The sequence below is a fragment of the Aulonocara stuartgranti genome (assembly GCF_965226115.1).
Source record: "Aulonocara stuartgranti genome assembly, chromosome: 11".
Lineage (NCBI taxonomy): Eukaryota > Metazoa > Chordata > Actinopteri > Cichliformes > Cichlidae > Aulonocara > Aulonocara stuartgranti.
This window is the reverse complement of record NC_138947.1, coordinates 15,415,960-15,434,898: the sequence shown is the minus strand read 5'-3', so window position 1 is coordinate 15,434,898 and position 18,939 is coordinate 15,415,960. Positions and strand designations below refer to the sequence as shown.

The 18,939-nt window shown below is 39.1% G+C and overlaps 2 protein-coding genes across 4 annotated transcripts in view; one reads left to right on the top strand and one right to left on the bottom strand.

The window, feature by feature from the left end:
- Window positions 1-3,840: 3,840 nt before the first annotated feature.
- On the top strand, window positions 3,841-11,168 carry flot1b (flotillin 1b). Its single transcript, XM_082551615.1, has 13 exons — window positions 3,841-3,998; window positions 4,587-4,637; window positions 5,017-5,092; window positions 5,331-5,421; window positions 6,594-6,737; window positions 6,895-7,014; window positions 7,683-7,778; window positions 8,162-8,314; window positions 8,401-8,582; window positions 8,668-8,713; window positions 8,873-9,010; window positions 9,438-9,602; window positions 9,697-11,168. The coding sequence occupies exons 2-13, from the start codon at window positions 4,595-4,597 to the stop codon at window positions 9,724-9,726; spliced, it is 1,284 nt and encodes a 427-aa protein (XP_082407741.1). The 5' UTR covers window positions 3,841-3,998; window positions 4,587-4,594; the 3' UTR covers window positions 9,727-11,168.
- Window positions 11,169-11,216: 48 nt separating this feature from the next.
- ddr1 (discoidin domain receptor tyrosine kinase 1) overlaps window positions 11,217-18,939 on the bottom strand; it is a 53,036-nt gene continuing 45,313 nt past the window's right edge. For all 3 annotated transcript variants that reach the window (XM_082553138.1, XM_082553139.1, XM_082553140.1), the window contains 4 exons: window positions 18,344-18,541; window positions 17,974-18,241; window positions 17,095-17,244; window positions 11,217-15,843 (listed from right to left, as the gene is read on the bottom strand). In XM_082553138.1, the coding sequence (XP_082409264.1) occupies window positions 15,703-15,843; window positions 17,095-17,244; window positions 17,974-18,241; window positions 18,344-18,541 (757 nt within the window). In that variant the 3' untranslated portion in view covers window positions 11,217-15,702. The remainder of the gene's footprint in view (window positions 15,844-17,094; window positions 17,245-17,973; window positions 18,242-18,343; window positions 18,542-18,939) is intronic.

Sequence of the window (18,939 nt, the reverse complement as noted above, 5' to 3'; positions counted from 1 at the left end):
AAATGACTAAGCATAATTGTTACTAGCTGTGAATGCATCTGCAATCAAATTTAGCTTCACTTTAGATTAATAGTTACTTAGCCCTGCAATGAATCTGTAAAAATGCTAAAATATATGTTTTTACAGTGTAGGGTGTCCATTCACCCTGCAGCTGGAATATTCTACAGCCCCATGCATCCCTGACTTGCACAAGCAATTAAGAAAATAGATGTGTGATGGTCGTACCAACAACCACACACTTGAAAAAATGTGGTAATATTTGTTCAGACTGCATGTGGAGATACTCCTGAGGTGGGAGTGTAAAACCTTATATCTTACATTCTAACATTTAAGTTAATTAAGTAGTCGTTAAAGTTGTAATACCAAAAGTGAGTTGATTCATTTGCTTAATCTATTCTTATTACACATTATGACACTACACTGATTGCACTGAACACTGTACCAGCAACCACTATATACATAATAAATTGTATTATTTTTCTCTATTTTTTGAGTTACCTGCAGGCTGCTTTCATCCTTTGTTTGAGTAAAAGAGGAGGCTGAGGGTGGAGCTGGATTAAATACAGAGACTAATCAAAGGGAGTGAACTGCCTGTTGTGACCGCATGGTTTCTTTATATTAAATGTAGTTATTGTGGTGTCTGCCTTTGAATGTAATACCCCTTGTGGTGTCCTCGGATCAAAAATGGTCCCTAGGTGAATGGCAAACAAGCACATGGGAATCCCGGGGACACCACAAACTTTCGCTCCGTTGTTAAGCAGTAGCTTTGAGTAGACGTCTGTTTCATGGATGTACCTCTTTCTCAGAGTAACTTATTTTCTTTATTATGTGTTTTTGAGATTATTTTTGTCTTTTGGGGGTATATTAAAACACATATTTTGAAAATTATACCTGTGCCTGTACATCCTTTGACTGCTTGGACACTTACAGGAAAGATATTTCATGAAGATATTATAGGAAAAGTTGCACTGCACAAGAGCCTGAAAAATGTGTTTTTTAATTTAATATCTGTATCACAAAGTGATCAAACAAGTATTTAGGTCTCTTACTTGGCTAAAAGTAATAATTCTGCTTACATAATAGTACAAAACAATGACTAAAAGTACTCATGCACAATGCCCCCTTTCAGAATCATATACATTTTCTAATCAGATCATTCATCATTACTGATTTATTAATATGTAGATCCCCATTATATTGTCACGAGGCTGGGTAGTTTGTCCATAATTATGCCCCAATGGCAAAATATATATTTTAAAAGCTGCAAACTAATAAGTAACTAAAACTTTAACATAAATGTATGCAGTATAGTAGCATTTTATAATACAGCCTATGACTAAGAGCAAAATTCTGCTGTAATTACATAAAATCTTATTATGTTTAATATGTATTTTATTTGAATTTACAATGTAAATATATTTACCTACCAATACTTAAGGGTCGGCACACTAGAATAAGGGGGTAACAAATCAGGTTTTTACAGGAAACAAAAACAAAACAATAAATGTACATCCTGCATATGTAATTTTAAGTAGCAAGCAATTTGACTGTAATATTAATATTTCCTGATCTCACATTTTAAATATGTTTTTGGGGTGTGAGCTGCAATATGGAGTAGTTTAACTTTGCCGTTTTACATCTTAACATCTCATTGTTTTACCTCTTTATTTAATATCCATTATGTACCTGACAGATCTTCTATTATTAAATTGCCCTTTTACTTTAGCAATAATAATCTGATAAGGACTAAAAAAAAAAAAGAAATACCATCAAAGTTTGCAGGTTTATGTGACATTATAATGATGGAGCCACTCCATAATATGGCCTGTGGCCTGAAAAAGTACAGTGTACATAGAATATAAGACGGGGAAATATTTTTTGTGCTTCCACAAAATTATCAAGAAAGTAGTACTTAAAATTGCTTATGCGGTAGTCATTATCAATTACAGTATAATCTGTGTTTCATTTTCTGTAAAATACCCAGAATTTAGGCACTACTTAAAATTACTTACAGACTACTTACATTTACCAACACATTACTTTAATTTACTTAGAGACTACTTATATTTAGTTACAGTGTCATTATTTCTTTGTTTGCTCTAAAACCTGACTCGTTAAGCACTTCTACTAGTGTGCCTACCTTTAAGGATTTGCAGGTAAATATAATTACATAAAATACATTGAATTTCCATTTAATTAGAGTACAATTAAGCCCTTAGTCAAAGGCCATATTATAGTGTTACCCTGTCTACAAAGTACAACATTTTTATCCAAACTATAACAGAGCAGAAGTAAAAAGCACCGATGCTTATATGCAGTAAAAGTACTTTAAAACTGTACTTCAGTAAAATCCATGAATAAAGTTAATAAGTTGGTCTAGTCACATTTATACTGTCACTCAATTTCAACTTTGACCCTAACAGTACTCTTGTCCAATCATATTTCAGGTGTGACAGTGCCACCCATATATTCCTGCCTCTGGAAACACCTCTGAAGCCCACATTTTATAAAATGCATCAATATAGAGTCTACTTAACAGATGCCTTTGTTGGTATTTGAAAATTTAGGATTGGGTATTTTGTCACATCTTAATTCAAGCAATGGTAAACACTGCCCACTAGTGGAAGTAATGAGATTAACAGACACACAATTTATCAACAAGTGCAAATGTGCTTAGATAAACATTTACAGGGGCAACAGCTTGCACATGCCAGCTGCTCTTGTAGGAATAGTCTGAATTCAGAATACACAGTATTGCCTGTTACACAGATTACATGGCTAAGAATTCGTCATCTTCTTTTTAAACCATAGACTGTATGTTTATAAGTAGTGGCAAAAGTATTTGCCATTTTGAAAGCCATGGGATATTCATGGTGGTTAATATTTACATTTAAGAGACAAACAAAAGGTTATGAACAAGTTATGGGTTTTTGCAGGTTATTCCTCACATGATGCTCTCCGTATATTATATTGTATACAAAAATTAAGGTGTATTTGATAACTTATCAAGGCAAATGAGAAACACTAGCTGGACTATTAACTTGTTTTAATTTTTATCATCTTTAAAATAGTTTCAGGCTGTGTAAGACCAAGAAGAAGAGTGATGGAGTGCTGCGCCAGATGGTCTGGCCTCTACAGTCACTAAAATCCACGTAAATCCATTCAAGATGGTTTGGGATGAAGTGAAGGCAAAAAGGCCGAAAAGTGCTCAGCATCTCTAGGAACTCCTTCAAGACTGTTGGAAAACCATTTCAGGTGACAACCTCATGAAGCTCATCGAGAGAATGCCAAGAGTGTGCAAAGCAGCATTCAAAGCAAAGGGTGGCTATTTTGAAGATCTAAAATATAAAACATGTTTTGAGTTATTTCACACTTTTTGTTTACTACATAATTCCATATGTATTCATTCATAGTTTTGATGCATTCAGTGAAAATCTAGAATGTAAATAGTCCTGAAAATAAAGAGAAACTGGTCATCACAGGTATTACTGTGAAAAAACAACTTTTTAAAGGTGGGTGACTCACCAGCATGTAGACATCCAATGTCTGAATAAACATGTTCATCATTGCCTCATCAGGCAAGTTGTAATGTTTTTAACCAAAATTACAAATACTAAAACTAAGAATATTTATTCTGTGTTTGTAGATTTTTCAAAAGTTGTTTCTTTAGTTCTAGTTTTAGTTTTTACTTTAAGTTAACTATTATAACCTTGTATCATGATATCATAAATTCTTTGCTAGATAGATAAATAGATATGGTGGAGGTGCAGTTGTCGCTCTAAGCCACCAGATGACAACAGACACACTTACGTCACTGTCAGCGTGAGGATGGGCGTGGTCGCAGAGCACTTCCCAGTCATCAGACATTTTTTGCAGTGTGATTGCAGTGTACGGGCAGCAACGCTCTCACCGTCGCAACAGTAAAACCGACTTTATTTTACTATTATCATTATTTTTATATAAAAAAGGAGGTTTCCTTTTGACCTGACCGGATAACGGTAAGTTAACCGGAGTGCTCGTTTTAACGTGTTAAATCGCGGTGCTGTAGCGTAAACACTGGGCAGTTTTTTTTAACCCCCACGTTATCGACCCAGACTCGATTAAATAGCGAGATAGCGAATTTTAATACGCAGGTTAGGTCGCTTTCTTTAAAGTTTTTAATTTTACATCCAACACCCGTGTTTGTTTGCCATTATCGGTACTTTTTTGTGCTTCATGTGCTTTTTGGTTGCTCCAGCTATTACATTGAAAGTCCGAGTTCCGTGTGAAGATTAGGGCTGGCGGGAGTGGGAGGAGCCCCGAGGGTCGCTGGGAAAAACATGGAAACCTAATTAGGTTTAAATGGTTTAAACCGACATGAATAAAATATAGTTGGCAGCATAGGACTCATTGCCTTTAAATTAGCAATGAGACGCTGTAATAAAAAATGATTTAATCTATATTTTGTGTGTTGTACTGGTGGATACATCCACCTGTCTCTTTATACATGTCATACATTTATTTTCTACTTTAAACATTTTTACAGGGCAAATCAAGTCCATTGGGGGTTTTTTTCTCACAAGTTTTTGTGTGTGTCTCAAATTTAGGATTCAGGATGTTTTACACATGTGGACCCAATGAAGCGATGGTGGTGTCTGGTAATGGATTAATTATTGTTTCTGTGAACAACACATGAGAATATTCTCACCATAGCATCTGCAAGCTTTATTGTTGTTTAGAAACTTGCAGCTCAGAAGATCAGTGTAATAAACAAAAGACAGAGTAATCCTGGAATTGGATTGTTAGAGTGAAGTGTTGTGTACAAGTGTCACATGTGTCTTGTGATAAGGCCAAGACTTGCTGACAGTTTAGAGTAAGCTAGGAATTTTCCAATGGCGCAAGCTGTTGTGGATGAATTGCATAAGTCGCACTGTCATGAAAGGTTGCAAGTTCAGCTGTGCTCTCTTGAATCAGTTCCTGAATGAGTGACTCTTATTGGATGGATTTGTTAATGTTTGTTTTCCCCTCTTTTGTCAGGCTGCGGCCGTTCTCCACCTCTAATGATTGCTGGAGGAAGAGTGTTTGTCTTGCCGTGTATTCAACAAATCCAGAGGTCATTCCCATTTTCATTTTAATTTCCCTTGTGTAGTTTTTATAGCTACAACATTGCTGTGCAGTTCATCGTAGTGTGAAATAAAGACAGAGACCGCAAATAGGGAAGCTTGCCATTATCAGGGAAGCAGTCTTAGTTTCTCCAATGTTACTGTTACCCTTGCTCTCACGTTTTGAATCTCATCAGTTCCACCCTTCCTTTTGGTCTTTTTTTGTTTGTTTGTTTTTGGTCTAATCAGGATCACACTCAACACCCTGACTCTAAATGTGAAGAGTGACAAAGTCTACACCCGCCATGGTGTCCCTATCTCTGTCACCGGCATTGCGCAGGTATGGTTTGAGAACTTTTTTTCAGAATTTGAAGTTACAACAGATTGGGAATAATTAGATGTCACATGGCACAAAACTGCCTTTAAAATCAACTCTCACAGTTCAAGTGAATCTCATTATGATTAAAACAGAATTAATAAAGAAAGGTACAAGGCGAGGTACAGTTTAATTCACTTTTAGCAGTATATTAATAGTTATTTAAATCAACAGAGTAACTAGTTTAAGAACTTTTAGCTGATTGTGTGTGTGTGCGTGCGTGTGTGTCACTTATGGGGACAAAATGCCCGTCCCCACAAGTTTGGAAGGAAGTTTTTGAGGCTGAAAATGTGTTTTTTGTGTCAGGGTTACAATTAGCTCATGGTTAGGTTTAGGCTAGGGGTATGAGTTGTATGAGTTAGGCATTTATTTTTGATGGTTAGGGTAAGCAGCAAGGGAAAGTATTATGTCAATCAGATGTCCTCACTAAGATATAAAAGGTGTGTGTGTTTGTGTGCGCGCGTGTGTGTTCAGACTCCAGAAAAGCTGGTATGTCCTCCTGAGCTCTCAACTTCCTGCTCTAATATTTTTCCTTCCTCTGCCTCATGCTCTGAAAGCAAAAAGTCTGACTCCACTTCTACAATTCTGAGTAGTATCCTCTCTGCCACACTCAGCCCTCTGCTTCCTGAAGTATCAGCATGGGTTGAAAACACATTTTTAAGTCTCACTGATTAAAAGTTTATTTTGAAATGGTTGAAATTACAGTACTTTTTTTTTTTTGAAATCCTGGTAAATTAAACTCAAGAATCTCATATTGAAGAAACAATTTCATCCATAGCAATTGAAAAACAATATCTGCAAAACATGTATCACATCCTCACCTACTGCCATAAAATGTGGAAGCTGTAGAACAGGCCATGTTGTCCGTGGCATCACTAGAAAGGATTTCCTTTTCACAGTACAGTAGGACTCATAAATTTGTAGGACTGCATTGTTTATGCTTGACATGTCACATGAACTCCACAGAAGACAAGAATGATTTGCTGGGTCTTAGGTTATAAAGGTTATAAACTATTTTCTTCATGGTGAAATAAACATCTGTCTGTAGCACGGGCCACACAGGAAGCATTATGGAGGATTCATAGCAGTGTCTTAATGAGATCACATTAACCTGTGTTTTTTTTTTTTTTCCCCAGGTGAAGATCCAGGGCCAGAACAAGGAGATGTTGGCAGCTGCCTGTCAGATGTTCATGGGAAAGTCTGAGGCTGAGATCGCTCAGATTGCATTGGAGACACTAGAGGGACACCAGAGAGCCATCATTGCCCACCTGACTGTAGAGGTTGGTTCATTGAGGCCCTAAAATGCATTTTGCAGAACTTTTATGCACAAAATGTTTATTACTCAGTACTAGCACAGGGCATGCCTTTTTTTTTTTTTTTTTTTTTTTTTTTACAGTATGTAACTTGACGTGTGCAAATCTTTATGTGTGTGTGCAGGAGATCTACCAGGATCGTAAGAAGTTTTCTGAGCAGGTCTTTAAAGTAGCCTCCTCTGACCTGGTCAACATGGGGATTGGTGTCGTCAGCTACACGCTGAAAGATGTTCATGACGATCAGGTATGCCAAGTCTGTTTGAGTACTTCTTCTTCCAACACTGGTGACAAGACTCTGACTGTAAAAGCATTACAAAATACGCTGGAAGGGCATGGGGGATATGCTAAACCTTTCCAGCTGGCCATTGTCAGTTCCTCAGTGGGTGATTGAATGTGCATGTATAGGAAAAATAGGATTTTGTTTTAAATATGGCAAGCTGAAATAAAGCAAGCTTTGCGTGGAAAACCTGTAACGTGTGTTGGGGTCAACAGACAGCTTATCTACCATGAGATCTTGAATATTCTGTCAGAGCATTATATTTGGTGCAACAGGAAACAATGTATCGTTGAGTGATAGACAGACCACTAAAAATAAGCAAATTCATGCAAAAAATTGCCTCCCCAAAAAAGCCAAATGCTGATGGACTTGTGATAAATTCATTAGAAATATGTAGGTTTTCAAAGCGTTTAGTCTTTGATGATTTCCTCTGTTACTGTAATGCTCTTAAGTGATTGATATTGACTTACCCGACTCTCAGCCTGGAGCCATCCCAGTAGACGTAAATGAGGCCTAAGTGCTTCTGTGGTAACGACATTACTCGTTTGTCTGATGTACTACTTTGCTTTTCAATGCCTGAATAAGGCTCTCTGGTAGTCGGTTGTCACTTTCTCTCCTTTCTGTCTCTTCTACAGGACTACCTCCACTCGCTGGGTAAAGCCAGAACTGCTCAGGTGCAGAAGGATGCCAGGATTGGAGAGGCTCAATACAAACGAGATGCTGTCATTAAGGTAAATAATCGTCAATGTCATTCTGCCTGTTCAGTTCAGTTCATTTCAATTCAGTTTTATCTAGATTGGGCCACAACAACACAACAATAGTTTCCTCAAGGCACTTTATATTGTAAAGTGAAAACCCTACAATTATACAAAGAAAACAGAGAAAATCCCAACAATCATATGACCCCCTATGAGCAAGCGCTTTGGTGATAGTGGGAAGGAAAAACTCCCTTTTAACAGGAAGAAACCTCCAATAGAACTAAGCTCAGGGAGCGGCCATCTGCAAGGACCAGTTGGGGAGAGGGGAGAAAGACTGCACAATGACATGTACTGACAAGATAATGCCGATGAGCAGTACCAAATTTGTCTTTCTCTCCTGTACTGTTCATTTTCAGGAGGCACACGCAATGCAGGAGAAGGTGTCTGCTCAGTACAAGAATGAGATTGAAATGGCGAAAGCCCAGCGAGACTATGAGCTGAAGAAAGCGGCTTATGACATTGAGGTCAATGCCAAGAAGGCAGAGTCAGAAATGGCCTATCAGCTTCAGGTACGCTCATCATAATGCCTGGCCAAGTCCAAAATGTTGTGTTTTTATTGATGGAAAGCTGAGAATTGTTGGAATTTCCATTTCAGGTGGCCAAGACCAAGCAGCGCATCGAAGAGGAGAAGATGCAGATTCAAGTGGTGGAGCGTACGCAGCAGATTACTCTGCAGGAGCAGGAGATCACACGCAAGGAGAAGGAGCTGGAGGCCAAGGTTAAGAAACCTGCAGAAGCTGAGAAATACCGACTGGAGAAGTTGGCTGAGGCCCAGCGGTGAGCACTAAATCATAATATTGCTTCTGTATAGTTTGAACTGAACAACAAAAAAATTCATTCTTTTTTTTCCTTTCTACTGCAGTCTGCAGCTCATCATGGAAGCTGAGGCTGAGGCAGAGTCCATCAGAGTGAGAACCGCCCGTTTTCTGTCACAGTTTTTTCCTACTGTTAATTTTCTCGTCACCTTTCCTGTGACTTTGCATCATATAATGTGTCATTCCTTTCTCTCCTGCTTCATGTGACTACTGCCATCGTCACTCTTTTCTGCTCTGTGTGTTGTCATGCAGATAAAGGGTGAGGCAGAGGCTTTTGCCGTGGAGGCTAAGGGCCGTGCTGAGGCCGAGCAGATGAACAAGAAGGCAGAGGCCTTCAAGCAGTACAAAGAAGGAGCCATGGTGGACATGCTGCTGGAGAAACTGCCATTGGTCAGTTTGACTCTAATGGATGAAAATATCATGAATATTGGTTTTTATATTAGCCTTTCAACCCATTTTCATCAGCGCTAGTCCTTAATGTTGATTTTATTTTACTTCTCTTTGCATAAAAAGTTTTTTTTCCCCTTTTCTTTTTTTTTACATTTTCCAACTCCAAGGCCTCTTTAAGATTTTAAAATATTTTTTAACCATATTTCAGTAATCACAACTCAACTGTTATTCATAAAAGGTATATTAATTATATACCTTTATATCCCAAAGCTTGATACATTGTTGCTTTAAACCTTTGAGATTTCTTTGAAATTGTGATTCTCTGCTCAGTTTTCAGAAGAATTAGCTGACTCGCATGCTTCTTAGCTCACGGATGGCACACTTTGAAGGTGCAAGCATACCAATTCTGATCTTTCTTGTTCTGCAGATGGCAGAGGAAATCAGCAAGCCACTGTCAGCGACACAGAAGATTACCATGGTGTCCAGCGGTGGCGCAGATGTAGGAGCCTCCAAACTTGCTGGAGAAGTGTTGGACATCATGACCAAGCTGCCAAATGCTGTAGAGAAACTCACTGGAGTCGACATCTCCCAGGTGCAGTTTGCATGAAAGGCAAATAGGCTTTGTAACAGACTTCAAAACAAGTACACGTGTTATTTCATTCGTATTTGTGTTTTTGACCTCGCAGGCTGCAGGGAAAACCACCCGGGCGCATTGAGAAGAGTAATCAGGAGAGGTGTCAACAATATTTAGACAAAGAGCTCCACATCTCCTCGTACCTGTAACGACTGTACTGACTTGTAAACACTGTAAACCTTTCTCATTGTCTGTGTGAATGCATGCTTTTCACTCATGTCCTTTCCCCAGTCTAAACAAGGCTAGGTTTTTCTTCCCCTGTTGTGTGGTTTTCTTTTCATGTCCCTGAGCTGTGCTGCTGTGCTTCATGCTGCAGGTCACATTGCAACCAGCCTCACATGATACAGCGACTGCACAACTTCTGTCTTTGGCTGACAAAAGCCTCAGCTAATACGTAGAAGCCCAGTTTTTAGGGACTAGGTCAATGAACTATTATGTTTGTTTGTTTTTTTTTACTTTTTAATCTGAGAATGTAGGAAAAGCTTATAGCCTTATTCTATTTTCTTTCTGTGCCTTTCAATTAATCAAATAATGCAAAACATACACTTTCAGGGAGCCCAACTGAGTATGCTGCTACACTTCTGACACTGCTACACACCCCTTTATTAAATCTGTTCATTCACCTGGAGGCTCTGAGCACGAGAGAAGGAGGTTCTGACAAAGTCAGACCCTAAAAAACAAACGTTAGTGCAATGTACATTCTACATTTAGACCACTGACTGAAATCTTGCTGAGAGCGTTTATCAAATCACCTCAGAGTTTTGTGTGTTGAAATGTTGTTAATATTTTTATGTACTAATCACAAAAGATTGAATGTCTCTTCTTTGTCTACTAGTGCATTGCAAAAAGACATACGTGAGACTCTTTGTAATAATGGATTACATTGTTGGCAACAATGTTATTGGCTGGAACTGCAAGTGGGAGGAGTTTCTTTGTGTCTTGAAAGGAGGAGGGAGGAAGTGGGTGGTTGGAACAATTTATGGTTTGGTTAGGTTTCCTGTTAAAGCCAATGAAAGTATGTTGAACCTTTTGTTTTCTTCTTTACTGTAACTGCCTTTTTATACAGCTGTCATGAGTAAAGAAGGACCATCACGAAGTACTACTGCTTTGTTATGCATGCTGCCTTGAGTTTAGTCGCCTTGTCTTTTTCCTGCGTTAAAGTAGTGAAATTTTTTTTTTCCTAGTTTTTTTTTTTTTTTTTTTTAAGAATCACTCCGCATTTTGCAACCAAGTGCCTGGTTAAACTCCTCAGGCATCAGTTTAAGACTAGTTAAACTCATCAGGGAACAGTTCCTCATACCAAACTGGTCTTAGCCCAGTTTGTCACTTTTAAAAAAGGACGAAAGCCAGAATCCGCCTGTCTCCTTTGGTGGTTCCTAGTGACTAATACTTTCTTCTTCTTCTTTTTTTTTTAATGTTGCATTTTCAGCCTTCGTTGATATAGTGTGAAAGTTGGCTGCTTGTATCAAATATTAAACATCATCTATGTTAGACTTATAATAAAATATATTTCAATCGATGAAACTTTTGATTTTTTTTTGACAGATGTAATTAATAACAAGCACACACTGATTTTGAAAAGATTAACTTTATTAAAACATCTACAAAAATAGACAACACAGTGAATTACAATAGCATCAACGTAGCAAGCGTTCTACACAAACACAGAAGACCCCCAGTTGGGACAGAGTTTATATATTAAATGAAATTGTAATTCTGTCCTTAAAATATGTACATACTGTGATTTTTCAGCTTCAGACAGAACGGGACAAAAATCAGACAACAAGGAGAGCCTAAGTACGTATAGTATATATAAAAAAATATGGGTTTAGTTAAACTACAGTGTATCAAAAAGGACTCGTATGGCACAACCATTCACCACCGGTGAATTTGTTACTTCATGATGTTGATCAGGACTGATTTACAGTGCTGCTCTGTCGGTTAGGTAGATGCACTGACTCTACCGCAGTCAGACTGGGTCATTCAATATAAAGTCAGCCAAATCTATATAGCTATATATATATAAAAAGTTTCCACCTGACCCCTCTGAATCAATATATTTTTGGTACAATAATTCTATTTAACAAAGGCATGCAAAATATTACATTCATACCATAAATATTTTAAGAGTTGGTTAAAACTCTGTGCTTATTTTATTTGTTCTTTTTTTCTAATTTTTTTTAGCCACTTAAGTAAAAGAGACAGATGAAATGGGTGAAAAACATTTTAGTTGTGATGTAAATATTAAATTGTTATTAATAAACCCCCACCGTCACAATCTGGAGCCAATACCTCGTATTTACTAGAGATGGACCGATCCGATATTACGTATTGGTCCGATACTGACCTAAATTACTGGATCGGATATCGGAGAAAAATAAAAAATGTAATCCGATCCATTAAATATCACGAAAGCACCTCACAAAACTTGCAACAGGCCGTAACTCACCTCAGAACGTTAGCACGTCGGAGCAGTATGCATCACGTGATAGAGCGGCTGTGGTCTGGATAGCATGTGGAGCTTCGCTAGCAACCCGGCATTTCATCTCCGACAAAGTTATCCCCGAGAGAAGTAAAGCAAGTGTGTAAGTCCATCTCTGAATGTTTGTAAAGCATTCCTGCGTTAAGCTTAACAAGCGACTGCCTCTCCTGCTGCTACTTCAATCATGAAACTGCTTAATGATCAGCTGATCGGCTTTTCTGTCGGGAGTCCGTGTCTCTAGTTTGCTTTTGGTCCACTTTGCACCAGAAAGAGGAAACCAGCGGCTGAACAACAGCAGCACGTTTAAGCTTGATCAGCTGTTGTTAAAATGTATTTAATATTACTTTCTACTCGAGGATCTTTTTCTACGTAGCTGACGCTGGTAACTGTGCAGGGGCGGATCTAGCAAAGTTTAGCCAGGGGGGCCGATAGGGCATTAACAGGGAAAAGGGGGCACAAAGACATACTTTTCTTTCTTATTCTCATTTAAAATGTCTAGCTTTTAATAAATAATTATCTGACACCCAAAGTTTTAAGTTGATGTAAAATGAATAGAAGTCAATTACTGTATATAGTGACTATTACGTCTAATATATATACCCTAGTAAGCTATAGTACTTTTTCCTTTGGGAAGGTACCATCTGTGCAGTCTGCAATTTTGTTGAAGAAAGATGTTGAATCTATTTAATATTTCTTGAAAAATAATTGATTTCTGTGCATTTTTTTTCACACTGCATCAAATTAAGGTTGATTACGTCGATTAAGCATCATGAGGTGGAGCGTGAGGGGTGGTTCCCTATTTTTTATTTATTTTTGTTGTTGCTGGGAGTTGGAACCCTATTAGTTAGGTTGCTTAATATTTATGCTAAGTACTCTTTAAAATACCAGAATAGGGAGGATGGTGCAGGTTTAAGTTTATTAGATTGATCAGTATTGCTGAACTATGAAATATTTTTTTTTGCATACAGGTATAACAGAATAGCTTTAGTGTAGTTGTTGTTTTAAACTTGAGTATGAACATATACAAAATGCAGCAAGATATTTAAAAAACAGTTTTGTTGATTAAAAAACATTATATCGGATTCATATCGGTATCGGCAGATATCCAAATTTATGATATCGGTATCGGTATCGGACATAAAAAAGTGGTATCGTGCCATCTCTAGTATTTACTTAGCAAACTTTTTCTATAACCAATTTTAAGATGAACCTTGTGCAGAGTTTGCGTGTTCTCTCCCCTCTCTGGTTTTCTCCGGCAGTTCAAAGACGAGCGTGGGTTTGGGTAAGCCTGAATTGACAATAGGTGCGAATTTGAGCACGAATGGTTGTCTCTCTGTTAGCCCTGCAACAGACTGGCAATCCGTCCAGGGTATACCCTACTTTTACCCTATATCGACCCTCAATTGAACAAGTGGTAGAAGATAAATGTTTTTATTTTTAATTTAGTTTAACTTTTTGTATTTATTAAATAAGAACGTGTGAGTGAGTGAAGGTAGAATGAAACGCTGGTTGGAATTGACACTGGTGAGGACTCGAGTCTTTGGTACATGAGTTGCCTGCTCAGTCAAGTTGACTATAGGGGCGCTGGATCAATCGTAGCTCCAAAGCAAAACTACACTCATAATCTGTATGCTATAGAGAAACAGAAATAATGACAAGCAGCCTGGATGCCTGGATCTGATTTGCTCACAGGAGGAAAAAAAAAAATTCATTCTGGGTAATGTTTCAAGGCTCATATAAGCATGTGGTTATAACAGATGAAAGATTTCCTTTTTTCTTTGCTGTTGCTTCATTGTCTGCTCAGCTTGTGGCAGTTTTGTTTTGGCGCAGGACAACATGTTCCTTTTACTCGATCCAAGTTTTTTACCTCAGATTTTGACAGTTGGAATCAATTTTTTTCAGGTTTGACAGTGTTTTGTAACTATTCCCTGCACTTTTAGCATTTCCACGTCTCGAAAATGCTAAAACGATAATTTAAATTAAAAAGTGTAACATCTGAACCCTCGCCTATGTACTTTGAGTTCCTATTATTTGGAAAATATTCATAGTATGAAGTATGTACAGGATAAGCATGCATGCCACATTTTTTGTACAAAAATATCTGCTGGTTCTGATGGGCTCAGGTGGGAGGCACTGATTACTTTCCATGGAATGACCCGCTTAATATCGGATAAGACACATAATATCCTTCTGAACAACGACACAGTGATACATTTGGATGAATGGAAACAGATTACTGGACGACTAAACATGTCAGCGCATTAAAAAAAAAAAAAAATGAACAGAAGGTTGTCACACATTTCAAATTGAAGTAACTGAGGATGCCATTCCATTTAAAAAATAAAATATTTTACATCTAATGGTTTGGCGACGCTCTGTTGGAGAGGATTTAAAAAAAAAGCATGTTTGACCTGCTTCTGTGATTCGCTTTGATCTCACTTTGGAAAAAAGAAAAAGCATTAGAATCCACATCAAAAGGAATCATCACAGAGATGAGTTTCATCACAGCCGGGGATTCGTGAAGGGTTTAAAGTGCAGCTGGTTTTTGGAATTTAAAAAAAAAAAAAAAAAGAAGTCTTTCCTTTTTGATGAGTCACAGCCAAAACACCCGAGCAGGTGCATCTGAAGTCCCGTCCACTGCCTGGCTGGTGTTACATCTGCTTGGAAAAGCTGTTCCAGTTTGTGGGAGCAGCAAAGGTGTAGCAGAGTCTCCTCTTCTGCACCTTTTTCTCAGGTTTGAGAAGTTCATACAACCTGTTTTGTTTTTTCTTTTTAAACTGTGGTTCAAAGATGAAGTTCAAATATTTATTTTTGGGGTTTTTGACTACGTTGTTGGTGTTGACTTGATCACATTGCAGAAATAGGGCTGCTGTTGTCTGGTCCACATCATTTCACATTAGTCCACTAAAACTGACAACTCTGGATGTGGGTCGCTACGTACGGATAAGGAGCTGAGATAAAAATGAAATCCATCACTGAGGTTCTAGCTCAGCCATGTCTGTGTGCAGTAATTTATACATACTATAAGTACTGACACAATACCTGTCTGTGTGTGTGTGTGTGTTTGTGTGTGTTTCTTCTCTAGACATGAGGCATTCTCTTAAAACTTTGCGGGTCATGTGACCCACACCTGTCATCCTGTGTGGAGATGCTGAAAAAAACACAATCATTAAACTTCATAACTGCTCCTGATTTCCTACGTTTACAGAGTGTTTCCTGTAACTGAGCTCCTTAACTCTACAGCACATAATCACCAGTCACAGAAACCCTCCATGAAGAAATTAGATCCTATGCAGACCGCACCCACCACCAGTACCAGCACCACCACCCGCGAGAAATGTAGCTTAAACTATGTTAAGAGGAAGTTAGCTTTGTCTTTGGGGTCTGATGTGGAATTAAAACCGAACCAGCGGTCTCTCAGCCCCATCCACCCAAAAAGTACAAAATATAAAAGCGAGCAACCCGGTCTCCCTTTTCGTCTGCCCCATATGTGTAGCCACCACCACGTCTTCCCACTGTGGGAAGTATGCATGAACGCACAAGCCTTTTCTTCTTATTCTGCTCCTCTGCTTTACTTTACACCATGTTCATGGCGTCCTCCGTAAGAAAGGAGTGGATGTAAGCGAAAGATGGGCGGACCTTGCAGTCTCTGTTCCAGCAGCTCAACATGAGCTCGTAGAGACCCTGAGGACACACGGCCGGCCTGCTCAGATACACCTGTGGGAGAGAGGGAGAGGGAGAAAGGTGCAGGAAGAGATTAGAGATCAGAGGCATTGCTTTGTTATATAGTATATCGTTTCCACACGGTACAAAAATCCCCTGTTTTAAACATATGCAAAAGTTATGAGTTTTCTCTTATTTTGATTTAATCTGGAGTGCAATTTATATTTTTAGCCTGTGGATTTTTTTTTTACTTGTTTAGGAATTATGTGAATCATAAAAGTGTAGTCTAACTTCACCAGTGCATGCAGTTTTACCCTTTTAAACTCAAGGAAAAGATTTGGCCCAATGAACGACCACTAGGGGGCGCCAGATATCGGACGAGTTTATACTTTCAAATCACTTTACACAAAAATTAAATAAGCTAAAGTGGAAATATGTGGAAGAATTCAAGAAAAGAGACAGAACTGATAAAGTCTTGTATGATTAATCAAATATTGAAAAAAATAATAGAACAACAAAAATCAGCACACAGCAGACTCATATCTTTATATTTTTCTAAATGTGCAGGCCGAGGCAGAACGGTTACTGGGGAAACTTTATATATTATAAAAAAATCCAACAAAAGCACAAAGTGAGCACTATTTAACCCATCCCCTCTCTTGGGTAACCCCGGTTCCTCTTTTCTGAACTGAGTGGTTTCTGTCACGTTTCAGAACAAAGTGGCAGAAGTTAGTGAGGCGAAGAGGGTCATCAAAGCAAGTCTTTATGGGAGTGAAGAACTGTATGAAGATCTGAAGGCATCCACAGGTCAGGCAAGATATGTAATCTCTCCCGCAGGTTCTGGGTTTACCCCAAGGACTCTTCCCAGTTGGGCATTCGTGAAAAACCTCTAAAGGGAGGCGCCCAGGAGGCTTCTTAACCAGATGCTTGAACCACCTCAAGTAGCTCCTTTTGACATGCAGAGCAGATCTACGCTGAGATCCCTCCAGATGTCTGAGCTCCTACCTCTGAGGCTTAGTCCAGCCAGCCCGTGCAGCTTCCTCTGCAGGGTGGCCGTGTTTGCAACCTTACATGAAATCGGTCATTTGATGCAGTTTGTTTGTGCTTTTTTTTTTTTTCCCAGGTCTGCTCAAATCACGATTAAGTTCACAGTTCGAAAGTGATATTTCAGCATATGATCACTAAACAGTAAAAACATGTTAAAGAGGTGGTTTCACCAGCTGGGATGGTGAATGGGACAAACAGTTAAGAAAAAGGATGGATGCTGTTTTAGTTCGTTTTAGTGTGTTTGCGTTTGAGATGTACCTGTCTGCCCTGGTCTCTGAAGAACTCGCCAGCATTGTCGATGACTTGTTCATCTGTGAGGGTGGAATACGGCTGCTCCTGACAAACGCTCAGCATCTCCCACAGAGTGACTCCGAACGCCCACACGTCGCTCGCCGTGGTGAACTTACCCTGTGATCAGACACCAACACACACCGACACAGTCACCTTCGTTATCATAAACTCCATTACTGTAAAAGTAATCACATTGTATCATCTATGCTCAGCTTGTGGATCTGTTCTTTAAAATTTACTGACGGGATATTTGAGACATTTCACAGTTGGCCGGTAATTTCCTGTTTCTATTTTGGCTAAACTTTATGCTCTGTTACTGGTGTTTCCCCAAGGTGGACAGCGAAGCACTGTTCTGTGTGTAAGGGAGGTGGACCTACACGCACATCTGTACGGCTACCTTTCTGTGATCATTCATTGCCTCGAAAAACCGGCCTGTTATCATCATTAAGTTAATTTAACCCAAAAAGCCAGAAAATTCGAATTTCTTGAATTTATATTGAACGCTCTGATGAATAAATTAAATATCAGTTTCCATATATAAGTTTTAATGTATCTCACTGTAGCACTGCATGTGTTTGATTGTATAAATTCAGGGGGAAAAAACCCCATGTACACTGATGATGTCGAGGCCTCAAAAATTCCTGAATCTAATATGATTCACTTGCCGCCACATGACTGCATGTGTATGATGCATATAGGAAACATTAGGAAACTGAAGCCCCATAACTGCAAGTCAAACTGTGAACCACTGCAGTCAAATGTGGTCTAAGAAACTGCATAAAAAGAACAGTCATCTCCACGTTTGTTAATTAATCCAATATAAAGACAACATTCCTGTGCTCTCACCATGAGTATGCACTCCCAGGCCATCCAGCGTATTGGCAGCACGGCCCTGCCCTGGATCCTGTAGTAGTCTCCAGCGTACAAGTTCCTGCTCATGCCGAAGTCTGCGATCTTGATGTGACGCTCACCGCCTTGGTCCTCTCTGCTCTCGCCCCTCTCACCCCCAACCAGACAGTTACGTGTGGCCAGATCTCGGTGCACGAAGTTAAGCGAGGAGAGGAACTTCATTCCTGACGCAATCTGGCTGGCCATGGAAATGAGCGCTGGGTAACTGGAGGGAGGAAATTACAGATGGAAGAAAATAAAAACTGTTGCTTTGTGTGCGTCTGTGTGTGCTTTTAAGTATGTGTGTACATTTGTTCGCATGTCCTACCTGATGGTTGGCGTATTGTGTGAAGGTCCAGTTTTGTCCAGAAGCACTCGTTGGGACAAATACTGGTTCAAGTCTCCACACTCCATGTATTCGGTGACCATGCAGAGCGGATCACTGCTCACACACACTCCCAGCAGCCTGATTATGTTCGGGTCCTTCAAGCGAGACAGGATCTTCACCTCTTTCAGGAAGTCGTTCCTGTCGAGGTGAGAAGAAGTTGTTACATCAGAGATAAAAAAAAAAAAAAGAGAAACAATTCCTTCTCAGGCTTACTGTTAAAAAAAAAGCATACTTAAATATTTATCAAACAACATGTTTAATGTTAACTCTGGGTAAAGTGAGGAGGTTGCCGACCCCCTGTGGTCAATAATCAACACCTCCAGCCTGCAGCTCCTTGTGGCTTTCCACACTTTTCACTTCATTGATTTGTTTTTGCTGCTCAATATGTTTGTGTAGCTCTGGCTCTCACTAACCTCAAATATAAATCTGTGGGAAGATGTTCCCTGAACATAAGCTCACACGTGCTGATTTAATCTGCTCAGAGCAAAACTCCGGGAGAGCCGGAGTAAAGAAGCAGCAGGTGAAGGGAGTCAAAC